Below are 16,725 nucleotides of genomic sequence, written 5' to 3'. Positions count from 1 at the left end.
AAGTACTGGGGTTTCAGCTTCAGCATCAGTCCTTCCAATGAACACCCAGGACTGATCTCCTTTAGGATGGACTGGTTGGATCTCCTTGCAGTCCAAGGGACTCTCAGGAGTCTTCTCCAACACCACAGTTCAAAAGCATCAATTTTTCGGCGCTCAGCTTTCTTCACAGTCCAACTCTCACATCCATACATGACCACTGGAAAGGCCATAGCCTCGACTAGATGAACCTTTGTTGGCAAAGTAATGTCTCTGCTTTTTAATATGCTATCTAGGTTGGCCATAACTTTCCTTCCAAGGAGTAAGTGTCTTTTAATTTCATGACTGCAGTGATTTTGGAGCCCAAAAAATGAAGTCTGCCACTGTTTCCCCATCTATTTCCCATGAAGTGATGGGACCAGATGCCATGATCTTAGTTTTCTGAATGTTGAGCTTTAAGCCAACTTTTTCACTCTCCTCTTTCACTGTCATCAAGAGGCTTTTTAGTTCCTCTTCACTTTCTGCCAGAAGGGTGGTGTCATCTGCGTACCTGAGGTTATTGATATTTCTCCCGGCAATCTTGATTCCAGCTTGTGCTTCTTCCAGCCCAGCGTTTCTCATGATGTACTCTGCATATAAGTTAAATAAGCAGGGTGACAATATACAGCCTTGACGTACTCCTTTTCTTATTTGGAACCAGTCTGTTGTTCCATGTCCAGTTCTAACTGTTGCTTCCTGATCTACATATAGGTTTCTCAAGAGGCAGGTCAGCTGGTCTGGTATTCCCATCTCTTTCAGAATTTTCCACAGTTTATTGCGATCCACACAGTCAAAGGCTTTGGCATAGTCAGTAAAGCAGAAATAGATGTTTTTCTCTTGCTCTCTTGCTTTTTTGATGATCCAGCAGATGTTGGCAATTTGATCTCTGGTTCCTCTGCCTTTTCTAAAACCAGCTTGAACATCTGGAAGTTCACAGTTCACGTATTGCTGTAGCCTGGCTTGGAGAATTTTGAGCATTACTTTACTAGCATGTGAGATGAGTGCAGTTGTGCGGTAGTTTAAGCATTCTTTGGCGTTGCCTTTCTTAGGGATTGGAATGAAAACTGACCTTTTCCAGTCCTGTGGCCACTGCTGAGTTTTCCAAATTTGGTGACATATTGAGGTCAGCACTTTCACAGCATCATCTTTCAGGATTTGAAATAGCTCAGCTGGGAATTCCATCACCTCCACTAGCTTTGTTCATTGTGATGCTTTCTAAGGCCCACTTGACTTCGCATTCTAGGATGTCTGGCTCTAGGTGAGTGATCACACCATCATGATTATCTGGATCATGAAGATCTTTTTTGTACAGTTCTTCTGTGTATTCTTGCCACCTCTTCTTAATATCTTCTGCTTCTGTTAGGTGCCTACCATTTCTGTCCTTTATTGAGCCCATCTTTGCATGAAATGTTCCCTTGGTATCTTTAACTTTCTTGAAGAGATCTCTAGTCTTTCCCATTCTGTTGTTTTCCTCTATTTCTTTGCATTGATTGCTGAGGAAGGCTTTCTTATCTCTCCTTGCTATTCTTTGGAACTCTGCATTCAAATGGGAATATCTTTCCTTTTCTCCTTTGATTTTCACTTCTCCTTTTCACAGCTATTTGTAAGGCCTCCTCAGACAACCATAGGTATACATATATCTCCTCCCTTTTCAACCTTTCTCTCATCTCCCTTGTCATCCCACCCCTCCAGGTTGATACAGACCCCTGTTTGTGTTTCATGAGCCATACAGCAAACTCCCATTGGCTATCTATTTTACATATGGTAATGTAAGTTTCCATGTTACTCTTTCCGTACGTCTCACCCTCTTCTTCCCTCTCCCCATGTCCATAAGTCTATTCTCTATGTCTGTTTCTCCACTGTTGCCCTGTAAATAAATTCTTCAGTACCATTTTTCTAGATTCCATATATACACATTAGAACACATTAGAACAATTTTTCTTTCTGACTTACTTCACTCTGTATAATAGGTTCTAGGTTCATCCACCTCATTAGAACTGATGAAAATGCATTCCTTTTTATGGCTGAGTAATATTCCATGGTGTATATGTACCACAACTTCTTTATCCATTCATCTGTTGATGGACATCTAGGTTGCTTCCATGTTCCAGTTATTGTAAATAGTGTTGCAATGAACAATGGGATACATGTGTCTCTTTCAGTTTTGGTTTCCTCAGGGTATATGCCTAGGAGTGGAATTGCTGGGTCATATGGTGGTTTTATTCCTAGTTTTTAAAGGAATCTCCATACTGTCTTCCATATTGGCTGTATCAGTTTACCTTCCCACCAACAGTGCAGGAGTGTTCCTTTATCTCCATACCCTCTCCAGCATTTATTGTTTGTAGACTTTTTGACAATAGTCATTCTGACTGGTATGAGGTGATATCTCATTGTAGTTTTGATTTGCATTTCTCTAATAATGAGCAGTGTTGAGCATCTTTTCACGTGTGTTAGCCATCTGTATGTCTTCTTTGGAAAAATGTCTGTTTAGGTCTTTTTCCCACTTTTTGTTTTTTTTTGGCTTTTATTTTATTTTATTTTTTTATTAGTTGGAGGCTAATTACTTCACAACATTTCAGTGGGTTTTGTCATACATTGATATGAATCAGCCAACTTTTTGATTGGGCTCTTTGTTTTTCTGGCATTGAGTTCCTTCTATGCCCATTTTTTGAAGAGTTTTAATCATAAATGGGTGCTGAATTTTGTCAAAGGCTTTTTTGACATCTATTGAGATTATCATATGGTTTTTATCTTTCAATTTGTTAATATGCTGTGTCACATTGATTGATTTGTGTATATTGAAGAATCCAGTTCTTGCATCCCTGGAATAAACCAAACTTGAACATGGTGTATGAGCTTTTTGATGTGTTGCTGAATTCTGTTTGCTAAAATTTTGTTGAGGATTTTTGCATCCATGTTCATCAGTGATATTGGCCTGTAGTTTTCTTTTTTTGTGTTGTCTTTGCCTAGTTTTGGTGTCAGGGTGATGGTGGCCTCGTAGAATAAGTTTGGAAGTGTTCCTTCCTCTGCAATTTTTGAAAGAGTTTTAGAAGGATAGGTATTAACTCTTCTCTAAATGTTTCATGGAATTCTCCTGTGAAGCCCTCTGGTCCTGGGCTTTTGTTTTTGGGGAGATTTTTGAGCCTAGCATCAATTTCAGTGCTTGTAATTGGGTTGTTCATAATTTCTATTTCTTCCTGGTTCAGTCTTGGAAGATTGAACTTTTCTAAGAATCTGTCCATTTCTTCCAGTTTATCCAATTTATTTTCATATGGTTGTTCATAATAGTCTCTTGTAATCCTTTATATTTCTGCAGTGTCTGTTGTAACCTCTCCTTCTTCATTTCTAACTTTGTTGATTTGATTCTTCTCTCCTTTTTTCTTGATGAGTTTGGCTAAAGGTTTGTCAATTTTGTTTATCTTCTCAAAGAACAAGCTTTTAGTTTTATTAATCTTTACTAATTGTTTCTTTCATTTCTTTTTCATTTATGTCTACTGAGATATTTATGATTTCTTTCCTTCTCTAACTTCAGTATTTTTTTGTTCTTCTTTTTTCCGTTGTTTTAGGTGTAAAGTTAGGTTGTCTATTTGATGCTTTCTTTGTTTCTTGAGGATAGGATTGTATTGCTATAAACTTTCCTCTTAAAACTGCTTTTGTTGCATCCCATAGGTTTTGAGTTGTCATGTTTTCATTGTCATTTGTTTCTAGAAATTTTTTTATTTTTCTTTTGATTTCTTCAGTAACCTCTTGGTTATTTAGAAATGCATTGCTTAATCTCCATGTGTTTGTGTTTCTTACAGTTTTTTCCTTGTAGTTGATATCTAGTCTCATAGCATTGTGGTTGGAGAAGATACTTGATATGATTTCAGTTTTCTTAAGTTTACTGAAGTTTGATTTGTGACCCAAGATGTGGTCTATCCTGGAGAATGTTCCATGTGCACTTGAGAAGAAGGCGTATTCTTCTGAATTTGGATGGAATGTCCTGAAGATATCAATGAGATCCATCTCATCTAATGTATCATTTAAGACTTGTGTTCTTTATTAATTTTGTTTAGATGACCTGTCCATTGGTGTGAGTGGGGTGTTAATGTCTCCTACTATTATTGTGTTACTGTCAGTTTCTCCTTTTATGTCTGTTAATGTTTGTCTTTTGTATAGAGTGATGTATTATGTTTTGAGTGTTGGGTGCATAGATATTTACAACTGTTATGTCTTCCTCTTGGATTGATGCCTTGATCATTATGTAGCATCCTTCCTTATCTCTTGTAATATTCTTTATTTTAAGGTCTATTTTGTCTGATATTAGGATTACTACTCCAGCTTTCGTTTGATTTCCATTTGAGGGAATGTATTTTTCCGTCCTCTCATTTTCAGTCTATATGTGTCTTTAGGTCTGAAGTGGGTTTCTTGTAGACAGCATATATATGGGCCTTGTTTTTGTATCCATTCAGCCAGGCTGTGTCTTTTGGTTGCAACATTTAGTCCACTTATATTTAAAGTAATTATTGATATACATGTTCCTATTGCCATTTTCTTAATTGTTTTGGGTTGATTTTGTAGATCTTTTTTCTTCTCTTGTGTTTCTTGACTATATAAGTCCCTTTAACATTTGTTGGAAAGCTGGTTTGGTGGTTAAATTCTCTTAACTTTTGGTTGTCTGAAAAGCTTTTTATCTCTGCATCAATTTTGAATGCAATCCTTGCTGGTACAGTAATCTTGTAATTTTCCCTTTCATTACTTTAAATATATCCTGTCATTCCCTTCTGGCCTGCAGAGTTTCTGCTGAAAGATCAGCTGTTAAGCGTATGGGGTTTCCCTTGTATGTTACTTGTTGCTTCTCCCTTGCTGCTTTTAATATTCTTTCTTTGTGTTTAGTCTTTGTTAGTTTGATTAGTATGTGTCTTGGCGTGTTTCTCCTTGGGTTTATCCTGGGTATGGTAGTCTTTGTGCCTCTTGGACTTGTTTTTTTTTTTTTTTTAACTTTTTATTTATTTATTTATTTATTTTCATTTATTTTTATTAGTTGGGGGCTAATTACTTTACAGTATTGTAGTGGTTTTTGCCATACACTGACATGAGTCAGCCATGGATTTACATGTGTTCCCCATCCTGAACCTCCTCCCACCTCCCTCCCCGTCCCATCTCTGTGCCTCTTGGACTTGATTGACTATTTCTTTTTCCATGTTGGGGAAATTTTCAACTATAATCTCTTCAAAAATTTTCTCATACCCTTTCTTTTTCTCTTCTTCTTCTGGGACCCCTATAATTTGAATGATGGTACATTTGATACGGTCCCAGAAGTCTCTGAGACTGTCCTCAGTTCTTTTCATTCTTTTTACTTTATTCTGCTCTTCAAAAGTTATTTCCACCATGTTATCTTCCAGCTCACTGATTCATTCTTCTGCTTCAGATATTCTGCTATTTATTCCTTCTAGAGTATTTTTAATTTCAGTAATTGTATTGTTTTTCTATTTATGTTTGTTCTTTAATTCTTCTAGGTCTTTGTTGATTAAGCCTTGCATTTTCTCCATTTTGTTTTCAAGGTTTTTGTTCATCTTTACTATCATTATTCTGAATTCTTTTTCAGGAAGTTTCCCTATTTCCTCTTCATTTATTTGGACTTCTGTGTCTCTAGTTTGTTCCTTCATTTGTTTAGTATTCCTCTGCCTTTTCTTTTTTTTTTTTTTTAACTTATTTTGTTTGAGGTCTCCTTTTCCCAGACTTCAAGGAAAGTTGAATTGTTTCCTTGAAGAAGGTTGAATTCTTTCTTCCTTTTGGTTTCTGCCCTCCTAAGGTTCATCCAGTAGTTTGTGTAAGCTTCATATAGGGTGAGATTTGTGGTGATTTTTTGTTTATTTGTTTGTTTTTCCTCTGATGGGAAAGGCTGAGTGAGGTGGTTATCCTGTCTGCTGGTGATTTGTATTTTGTTTTGTTTGATTTTTAGATGAGGCATCCTGCATAGGGTGCTATTGATGGTTGGGTGATGTATTCATGTGGTTTCCTTTGTGTGAGTTCTCACTATTTGATGCTGCCTAGGGTTAGTTCTCAGAGAAGGCAATGGCACCCCACTCCAGTACTCTTGCCTGGAAAATCCCATGGATGGAGGAGCCTGGTAGGCTGCAGTCCATGGGGTCGCGAAGAGTCGGACACGACTGAAGTGACTTAGCAGTAACAGCAGCAGGGTTAGTTCTCTGGCAGTCTAGGGTCTTGGAGTCAGTACTCCCACTGCAAATGCTCAGGGCTTGATCTCTGGTCAGGAACGAAGATTGCACAGGTGGTTTGCTATGGCATTTAGTGAGATTAAAACAAATACACAATTCGAGAAACCAAAGATGAACCTCAGACAAATGACAGTTATAAAATCAGGCAAATAATAATTAAAATAATGGAATATACACATACACATATACACCCATGAGCAAAGTCTAAATAATCCAACAAAAATACAGTAGATTGACCTGGCAAACAAAGAAAATAAAAAATTATATTTACCAGTTAAGAACTAAAGCACAAACTGTAAAACAAAACTAAAGCATGGTGCTAAGTGGGAAGTAAAGCAATAAAAAGAAAACTAACAAATATGTTGAGAGGGTGGGAAAGAAAGAATAGATATGCAAAGTTAAATAGAGGTAGATGAAGAAGATTCATATACATTAAAGATTAAATGCAAGGGGGAGATAACAGCAGGAAAGGCAAACAAAGGAATAAATGTAGAAGAAATTGAATATATTTTTAAAAATTTAAAGTGAAAAAGAAAAAAAAAATGCCAGAAGAAAGAAAAAGGGCAAAAAAAAAAAAAAGGAAAATTCCATAGATCTGCAAAAGCCCAACACATAGGCAGAGGTTTATAGCAACAATAAAAAGTGTGACTGAATACACACACACATATATATATACCTGTAAGCAAAATCAAAACAGTTCAACAAAAATAAAGTACAATAGATTGACCCAGCGAACAAAGGAAACCAAAAATTATATCTAGCAGAACAAAACTAACTAAAGCACAAACTGGAAAACAAAACTAAAGCTAGGTACCAACTGGGGTATAAAGCAATGAAAATAAACCTAACAAATATGTTGAGAGGAAAGGAGAGAAAGAAAAGAAAGAAAGAAAGAATAGATATGCAAAGTTGAATAGAGGTAGATAAAGAAGATTTATATATGTTAAAGATGAACTGCAAGAGGAAAAGAACAGTAGGAAAAGCAAACAAAGGAATAAATGTAGAAAAAATAACAATAGGTTTAAAAACTTAAAAAGAAAAAAAAATAGGAAAACTCTAGAGAATTGCAAAAGCCCAACGTAGCGGTAGAGGTTTATAACAACAATAAAAAATGTGACTGAGGAACAAAAAAACAAAACTCAAAAAGCTTAATTGGATTTCTTAGTGCCAATAAAATAGACAACTACAACATAAGGGGGGAAAAGGAAAATAAGAAATGAAAAAAAAAAAAAAATCCTGAAGAATCCACAGAACAAGTCAAAAAATTAGAATAATAAATGTTTTTCTTCAGTCACTGCTGTCAGAGTCCTTTCCCTCGCTGGGAGTCACAGTCCACCTCACCTCCCCAGGATGCCCTCCAGCACTGTGCTGGTCTATGGACCTGCTGTGGGGGCCGCTCAGACTCTAATCTGGTCCTGCTCCTGGGTGTTCTTGCCTCCAATGCCCACAGCTATCAGAGCTAGTGCGTTTTCCTTTGTTGGAGCTCTCAGTGGCCTTTTATATATTCCTTAGACACAGAGTCTGCCTAGTGGATCTCGTGGATTTATTCTGCAGCTTGTACAGCTGGTGGGAAAGTTTTGGATCTTCTTCCTTAACCACACTGCCCCGGGGTTTCAATTGTGGTTTTATTTTTACCTCTACATGTGAGTCATCCACTGGGTTTGCTCCTGAGGCTGCCCTGGAGGGCTTGGGTTTGCCCCTGTGAGGGCCAGGTGTGGAGGTGGTGCAGCTGCTTGGGTCACAGAGGTTCTGGCAGCACCAGGTACTCAGGGGGATTGGCAGCTACAGCAGCAGGAAATAGAGTGCTCTAGAAGGGTATGGCAACCAGTACTGGCAAATACGCTCCAGTATTCTTGCCTGGAGAACCCCCCTTCCTGACAGAAGCCTGGCAGGCCACAGTCTACAGGGTCGCAAAGAGTCACACATGACCGAAGTGACCCTGCATGCATAGAGGCAAGACTTTTTTTGCCTGTGGCAGCTCTGCCCCAGTGAGAGGTGAGCATGAAGGTGGCACAGCTGCTTGGCTTGTGGGGACCCTGGAGGCACCAAATATGCAGGGACATGGACTGCCTCCCCTGCAGGAGTTATGGCCCTATCAGTCTTTTTTTGCACCTCTTGTAGCTGGTGATCAGAAGGCCTCTTTGGCCAGTCTTTGTAGCTCTGCCCATTCAGGTGCTTAGAGGGCTCCCTTGCCTGGGGTCCTTCTCTGTTGTTCGGTGCAGCAGGCACATAGAGGGGGCCCCCCTGGCTTGGGTCCTACTCCGTAGAATGGAGCATCAGGCACTTAAAGGGGCATCCTGGGTGAGGTCCCACTCTGAGGTTCAGTGCATTAGGCATTTGATGGGCCAGCCTGTCTATTGTTCAGCTGCTGGTGCTGGCCTGTGGGAAGGAGAGGCTATGGTGATGGTTCCACCCACTTTGCGTGACTCAGCAGTATCACCTTGCTTCCATGGCTGCCTGACTTTCCTCCACAGGCATTTCCCACCACAGTCTCCTCCCTCACATCCCCTCAATCCATCTCTCCACAGTCAACATCAGCCCTCACACTGGGATTGCTCCACAATCCCTAAACTCCAGCTCCCAGCCGCTGCACCTTCCAGGGGACCAGTGTTCCTGTCCAGGGTATGTGTGGTTGCGGCAAGGGCAAGGACTGTGTGAGTCTCATTCCATTTAGGTTGCCACAGATCATCTGTTTCACTCCCAGCCTTAAATGTTTCCCCTCTGACTCAGAGAATTGCCCCCATGTGGGGATTGGACCCCTGCTTCAGTTCCCCCACCTGCCGAGGGCAGGTCCAATTCTACTAACACTCCTGTTTTTCCCCCTAGTTCCTTCATCCTACCGAGTTTTGCGTGGTTCTATATATTCTTTTCCACTGGTCAGGTACTCTTGTCCACTCTCAGCTGGTGTTCTGCGTGCACTTCAGTGTCTGAAGGTGTATTCCTGTTGTATCCATGGAGAGAGATGTGCTGCACGTCCACCTACTTCTCTGCCATCTTGTTCTCTCTCCCCCACTTAATTACAGTTCCTTGTCTTGACAACCATATCAGTGCTCTTATACTAACTGACAAGGGGCCAATTACTTGTGTTCTAAAACCTACAGTCCAATGAAGACGTTCTTTTTTTTTTTTTTTTTTAGTTGGAGGCTAATTACTTTGCAATATTGTAGTGGTTTTTGTCATACATTGACATGAATCAGCCATGGATTTACATGTATTCCCCATCCCGATCCCCCCTCCCACCTCCCTCTCTACCCGATCCTTCTGGGTTTTCCCAGTGCACCAGGCCCGAGCACTTGTCTCATGCATCCCACCTGGGCTGGTGATCTGTTTCACCCTAGATATTATACATGTTTTGAAGCTGATCTCTCGAAACATCCCACCCTCGCCTTCTCCCACAGAGTCCAAAAGTCTGTTCTGTACATCTGTGTCTCTTTTTCTGTTTTGCATATAGGGTTATCATTACCATCTTTCTAAATTCCATATATATGCATTAGTATACTGTATTGGTCTTTATCTTTCTGGCTTACTTCACTCTGTATAATGGGCTCCAGTTTCATCCATCTCATTAGAACTGATTCAAATGAATTCTTTTTAATGGCTGAGTAATATTCCATGGCGTATATGTACCACAGCTTCCTTATCCATTCGTCTGCGGATGGGCATCTAGGTTGCTTCCATGTCCTGGCTATTAAACAGGGCTGCGATGAACATTGGGGTGCACGTGTATCTTTCAGATCTGGTTTCCTCGGGGTGTATGCCCAGGAGTGGGATTGCTGGGTCATATGGCAGGTCTATTTCCAGTTTTTTAAGGAATCTCCACACTGTTTTCCATAGTGGCTGTACTAGTTTGCATTCCCACGAACAGTGTAAGAGGGTTCCCTTTTCTCCACACCCTCTCCAGCATTTATTGCTTGTAGACTTTTGGATAGCAGCCATCCTGACTGGCGTGTAATGGTACCTCATTGTGGTTTTGATTTGCATTTCTCTGATAATGAGTGATGCTGAGCATCTTTTCATGTGTTTGTTAGCCATCTGTATGTCTTCTTTGGAGAAATGTCTGTTTAGTTCTTTGGCCCATTTTTTGATTGGGTCATTTATTTTTCTGGAATTAAGCTGCAGGAGTTGCTTGTGTATTTTTGAGATTAATCCTTTGTCTGTTGCTTCGTTTGCTATTATTTTCTCCCAATCTGAGGGCTGGAAGACGTTCTTTAATAACATCCCTGTTGGTGGATTTGGCCAGGCAGTAACTGGACTGTGGAAAATACTGCCTGATTCCAAAAAGGCATTTAACATCCTTTTCAAAGGAGGTTAAAATTTGTCAGGTAGATTTCAAAAATCATTGAAGAAGCTTCCTTCTTCTCTCTCTGGGTGATCCAGCTTTTCACTTATCTGTTCATTATATACAGGACCACTACCATGAAGAATGTAAATTGTGTGTGGTCTTCCATCAATATAGACTTTGAGTTTGAGCAAGCTCCAGGAGTTGGTGAACAACAGGGAAGCCTGCTGTGCTGCAGCCCATGGGGTCGCAAAGAGTCAGACATGACTTGGCGACTGAACAACAACAGGAGATCTCTTGACAGTTCAACCAAAATGAACAACTGACAGGACACTCAGAATTTGGAAAACAGTTTTTTTTTTGCAAGCCTTTGCTTCACTGCACCAAAAACAGTTCTTTCTTTTTATGCATGATTGACAGGTATTCAATGCAGTGCATTTCTTTGAGGTACTTGATAGTTCCAAAACAACTTTAATCAACTTAGAAGAAATATATGTACATCTGAAAACACAGCCAAGATGACCTGGACCTGTTTCTCACATCCAGGGCATTTTCACTCATCCACACTGAGGAGCCTCTTGGGGCATCTCCCCAAACGCTTTTTTAAAGTGTCTTCAAATCTTACTTCCAGAGATTAATTCAGTAGGTGATACCAGGAATTCGGAATGTTTACGCCTCTGGGAGATGTGGATGCAGAATTAAGTTTAGACACCACTGATCTCATCAGGCTGTCTGTATGAGTATTTTGGTATTATCTTGTATTCTTTGCTTGAATTTGGTGCTCTTTAAAAAAACTACTTGAGAATTTGAGGTATTATCTGAGCTGTTCTCCAGGAAACAACCGACTAGTCATAATTTTTCACTCTTCAGTCATCCCCAGTGAGTTTTAAGGGCCTATCGTGCTGAACATTATTTAGGCACTGACGATAGAGGGCTTCCCAGGGTGCCAGTGGTAGAGAATCTGCCTGCCGGTGCAGGAAATGCAGGAAACCTGGGTTCGATCCCTGGGTCGGGAAGATCCCCTGGAGAAGCAAATGGCAACCCACTCCAGTATTCTTGCCTGGGAAATCCCACGGACAGAGAAGCCTGGTAGGCTACAGTCCCCGGGGTCACAAAGAGTTGGACACGACTGAGCACTCATGCAAGATGCAAAGATGCAAGATGACAAGGAAGTAACCCAAGTAATTCTTCTTATAATGGGACTAATTATAATGAAATGAGATCATAAAACATCAAATGAAAAATAAGTTGGAGATACAAGTCTGGGATTCAAGAAAGAGACCTGAAGTGTAAACAGAAATATTTTATAATTACCACAGATGATGCTTAAGTATGAAACTAGAAAAGTTTCCTAAGGGAATGTCCTAAAAGAAAAAAAAAAAAGAAATCAGAGAACCCAATCCTGGGGATCAGTTTATGAAGAGATAGGGAGATGAGGAAGAAGTGGCTGACAGGGCTGAGAAGGAATGACCAGAAATATAAGGGGGGAAACCCCCACAGCCAAGAATTATCTTTTCTGAAATGTTAACAGTGATGAGGCTGAGAAACCCCACCCCAAAGCATTTTACTACACCCTTTTTTCAGCAGTGGACATTTGGCAGCAGTACATGTTGTTGGTTACTTTAAACTTTTAGTGTGTTAATGATAAGCTGCTATTTCTTCCCTGCCTCTCTCATTTTTCTTTATTCTAGAAGTTAAAGTTAAAAAACTTTGTGCATTATATTCCACATATGATAGATGAGGGGATGATAAGTGTTAAATCTGATTTTTTTTTCTTTATTTTCTTAATTTTTTTTCTTTCTTTTTTTTTCTTTATTCTTTATTTCTAACATTCTATCCAGTTATACATTGGACTTTTACTTCCCCATTCCTTCATCTGTTATGCTAAAAAAAAAAAATTGAACAATGCAATTAAATATAGTTTTGTGCCCCCCAGTATGATCTTAATGCCAGATGCATTTCCTGCAAAGTGCGTCAGCAGGTGCTAAGCAGAGTATGCAGAATAGCGTTTTGTTTAAAAGACAGCAGAGTCAAGTGTTTGCATCACAGTTACAAATATTGAAACAAAAAGAAATGATGTAGAAGGCAAAGATTCTCATAATTTCCAGAGTGAAGATTAGGAGCTAGAGAGAACCTTAGGTGTGTTGATTATAAAAACGGGAAATAATCCTCCAGGAGGTGATGCCATTCCTTTATTTTCCAGTGCTATATGTTCCACATGTATGTTGGAGTACGTGCCGGAGGGGGTATTGGTGATGAAATCGAAGATCCAGCTGGTGATGAATATGAGATATATCGAATCATCTTTGACATCACCTTCTTCTTTTTTGTAATTGTCATTCTCTTGGCCATAATACAAGGTAAGCTCACTGGAGGTCAAGAAGATCTAGAATCTGACCTACTTATTGTTGAAGCTAACATTAAAGATAGGGTAAGACTGTCAAGTGTTTCCTAGAAAAGCCAAATAGAACTTTTCCTTTCAGTGTTTCTTCATTGGAAATCTGTAGAGGGAAAAACAGAGACGTAGCGGACCTTGGTCTGGGGGTGGGGGAAGAGATGAATACAAGTTTCTTTGGACTCCTCTCAAATAGCATAATGGAAAGAGCACTTTCCTGGGTCTGATTTCCAGCCCTGCCACTGACATCCTTTACAACTAACGGTGGGCAAGCCATTTAACCTCTTTGGGTCTATCACATGGAAATTATATAAAGCTCTAAGCCATGGATTATAGAAAATATTTCTTTAAAAATGATGTCTGTTCCATGTGCCCTGTGAACAGAGTATTGTTCTTCACCTTTGAAGAAACTGAGCCATAACAAGTGACTCAGCTGGAGTGCACAGCTGCAAAGTGTCAGGGCTGGAATCCAACCCCTCACATGCCACCACAGCACCATGCTGACCCACTCGTCCCTTCTTTCACCCCAAGGTAACTTGGAGTGGGCAGTTTTTCTCCCCTCCTTTTATTCCAAGGTAACATTTTTTCCCCTTAGAAAAATCATTCATGTTGTCTTTTTCTGCTTACATATTTCCTAGCTTGAATTAAATGTCTATAAATGACACATTATCCTCTAAATTCCAGAGGCAAAAATGGTACCTTTTTTTTTAGTAAAGCACAGGAACACATTTAAAGGATTCATGATCTTCCCCTTTGTGTCTCTCTTTCCTTTATGTCTTTCCTGAGTGTAATAATAATGTTTTATAAGAAGGCAAAGTCATAAAACACTTGGAAGACAGTGAACAGTCAGGCAAGTCACAGGAGAAAAGGGGACAGAGCAGAAGGAAGTTGGCTGATTGCCACAGTTAATAACGTTGCAGGAAGTTTACTGATAAGGAATTTGTGGGGGGAAAACAAGATTTGGGGCAAATTCCTCACAATGAATATAAGCATGTTTGACTTGCAAATTTAGCACTTGAAAACTTATTGGTGGCATTTTCTGTACTTTACGAACATAAATCTCAATTGCTCTTTCTTAGCATGAAGCAGATAATATAACATACCATTTATTGATGCCAGGGTAACCAAGGTTTCCCTGCTCTGTTGCTTCATTTTTAAACCCCTTTTTGATAGTGTGTGGCCTGGGAACTGCATGTATTTCTGCCCCCCGCCCCCAGGAGATAACGCCACTGCCTTGGTAGGAGTATCCAGTGTGTGCATTTCCCAGTGTAGTTGTACATGGTCCCTTTCCTTAGGAGGATTAGCCAAAGGGCTGTGAATTTCATTATCACTTTCTGGTTGCTAAAGATTAAATCCTGTCTTTATTTAACACTAGGTTTAATCATCGATGCTTTTGGGGAACTAAGAGACCAACAGGAACAGGTCAAAGAAGACATGGAGGTAGGTCTGTTTCTCACTATACGTTTTTGCTGTGGACACTCTCCGTCCTCACTGCCTTTATCAAAGAATTATGGCAGTGGGAGGAAGGGGGAAGAGCATGAACAATGTGTAATTTCATTGGCCTGTTTTTGGTTCAGGCAACACATAGAGTTGAGCAAGGTGGTGGGCTCCAGGTACATACAGACAGTAATATGGCACCATCCACCCCTCCAGCAGTGGGAAGACCATCCATTCTAAATGATGGATTCACTGACATAAGTAAACAGGCAATCACAGAGCAGTGTGATGAGCACTTATAGGAGGAAACCCTGAGTACTGGGGTCCTTGGGGCTTGTGTCTCATTTCATCTTGGATGATCAGGGAAGTTCTTAAAAGAAGAGATGCACAAGCTGAGGCCTGAAGATTGCAGAGGTGTGGATGTGAGAGAGAGACACAGAGAGAGAGAGAGTGCAGGACAGTTTAGGAAACCTCCTCACCCTGATGTGCCCCACTATGCCCATTGGATTCTGTGAGAGTGTCACTGCCTGAGGTTCTATATACCAAGACCCTGGTTTTCGGGAATTTGATATGCAGATTTTTCCCTTGGAAGCATAACTGGTGCAGGATGAAGTATTACATTCTAATAATGGGACTGACAAGGAAGGCCAACTAATTAAGAGTGTAAAAACGCATTTGAGAAATTTACAGTGTAACTTAACAAGCTAGGAAACAAGAAAAGGGTTTTAAGCAGGGCAGTGACATGATCAGATTTACACTAAAAAGAACAAGTATAGATTAAAATAGGGGGAATGAAGGCATGACCAGGAACAGGGAAGCAGCTGTCAGCATTTTCTAGGCAGGAGATGATGAGGCTCTTGCTAAAGAAGTGCCACTGAGGAGGGAGGAACCAGATGAACTCAAGGAGTACTTTGGAGCTGGCATGAAAAGAACTTGGTGATTGGCCATATGCAGAGGATGAAGTCTGGAGCAAGCAGAAATGATACCAAGTTTCCGGCATGAGCCTCTAGAAAGAAGCATGGTGGCTCAGTTAAACACAGAGTCACCAATGGAGGTGACAGAGGAAGGGCAAGTTCCTGGGGAAAGCTGTTAAGTGTGAACCTATTTATTTAAGAGACACTGAATGGTGTCCAAGACTGGACCGCTGAGTGGAGCCTTTCTGTCGTCAGTAGCTGTTGATCAGTAAGGCAAAGAGAATTATAAAATATCTTAATAATCTTGATTCTAGGCTCTAGCATCTAGGGCATCATAAACATGCCTCTAGTGGTACAAAATAGCTTCTAATTTGCAGGGATGATGAGCATCTGGAGCTGCATGAGGATAATAATTATTGAATTCATTTGAGTTGATACATAGGCAGTGCTAATGATAAAATGGAAAGCCTGCTTCTCCCTGTGTTTTGGGCCTGCAGATGGCAGACCTAGCAAGTGAAGAGAGAGATGGATGGGATGGGAGGGAAGCAGGGAGAGAAGGCATCCTATTTCTAGAACAGATTGTCATCCCAATACATGGCCACAGGTTAATTGTGTACCTGGCACATGGTGGACCTTCTCTGAATGGTTGATTCTATACCTCATAGTTTGGTATTTGGTTTGGTGTCCCCCGCCCACCCAACTTGGTCATCAGACACGGCTAGGATGGGTACCAAGTTTGTAGTTTCAACTGAGGACACATTTAGTCATGCCTAGCTAGAGCCAGCGTCATAAACAAGAGTGATCACCAAGCCTGAGTGTGCTTACTCAGGCTGGAGGGAAAAAGAAGACATTGCTTTTCAGCCATCATCACCCTGTACTCTTTCTGCCCCTGTTAACTTCTTGCTGCTGAAACTCCTATGTCACTATGTCACTTTGTCCACAATATGTCCACTATGTCCGCTGTGTCACTGAAACTCCACAATAATCTGTAGTTGTGGGGAGCAGCTAAAGTGGTATTCAAGTACTTGGTGCGGCCTTCTGGGATGATCTTTTATGTAGACTGAGTAAATCAAGTAACTGCCCCCGAGTGGTGAGTTATGTTTTCCTTTCTCAACTGTGACCTTTGAATATTTGCCTTTGTCTTCTAGACCAAGTGCTTCATCTGTGGGATAGGCAATGATTACTTTGACACCGTGCCACATGGCTTTGAAACCCACACTTTACAGGAACACAACTTGGCCAATTATCTGTGAGTATGCCTGACTCACTCCCCTGCCTCTCCTGATAGCCAGGCTTCAACTCAGCATGCTGGAGAAACTGGAGAGAGAACCCCTGTCATTACCACTGGCCTCAGGCTTCTTATAAGCCTCCTGGAGGGAAACACCCACAGCTAGTGGTTCTTTTTCTTCAAGAGTAGGTTAACTTAGGAAATGAAGTTGCAATGTTCCACATGAAAGATACCTT

General features: G+C 40.5%; 1 protein-coding gene across 1 annotated transcript in view; it reads left to right on the top strand.

Annotated features, from left to right (window-relative positions):
- The window catches only part of RYR2 (ryanodine receptor 2), a 798,221-nt gene that overhangs the window by 768,856 nt on the left and 12,640 nt on the right, over nucleotides 1–16,725 (top strand). The window contains exons 101-103 of the mRNA XM_061161401.1: nucleotides 12,719–12,875; nucleotides 14,286–14,350; nucleotides 16,410–16,510. Of these exons, the coding sequence (XP_061017384.1) occupies nucleotides 12,719–12,875; nucleotides 14,286–14,350; nucleotides 16,410–16,510 (323 nt within the window). The remainder of the gene's footprint in view (nucleotides 1–12,718; nucleotides 12,876–14,285; nucleotides 14,351–16,409; nucleotides 16,511–16,725) is intronic.

This window comes from Dama dama, chromosome 15 (genome assembly GCF_033118175.1).
Source record: "Dama dama isolate Ldn47 chromosome 15, ASM3311817v1, whole genome shotgun sequence".
Lineage (NCBI taxonomy): Eukaryota > Metazoa > Chordata > Mammalia > Artiodactyla > Cervidae > Dama > Dama dama.
The sequence above is the reverse complement of the archived record's forward strand: the minus strand, read 5'-3'. Positions and strand labels throughout refer to the sequence as shown.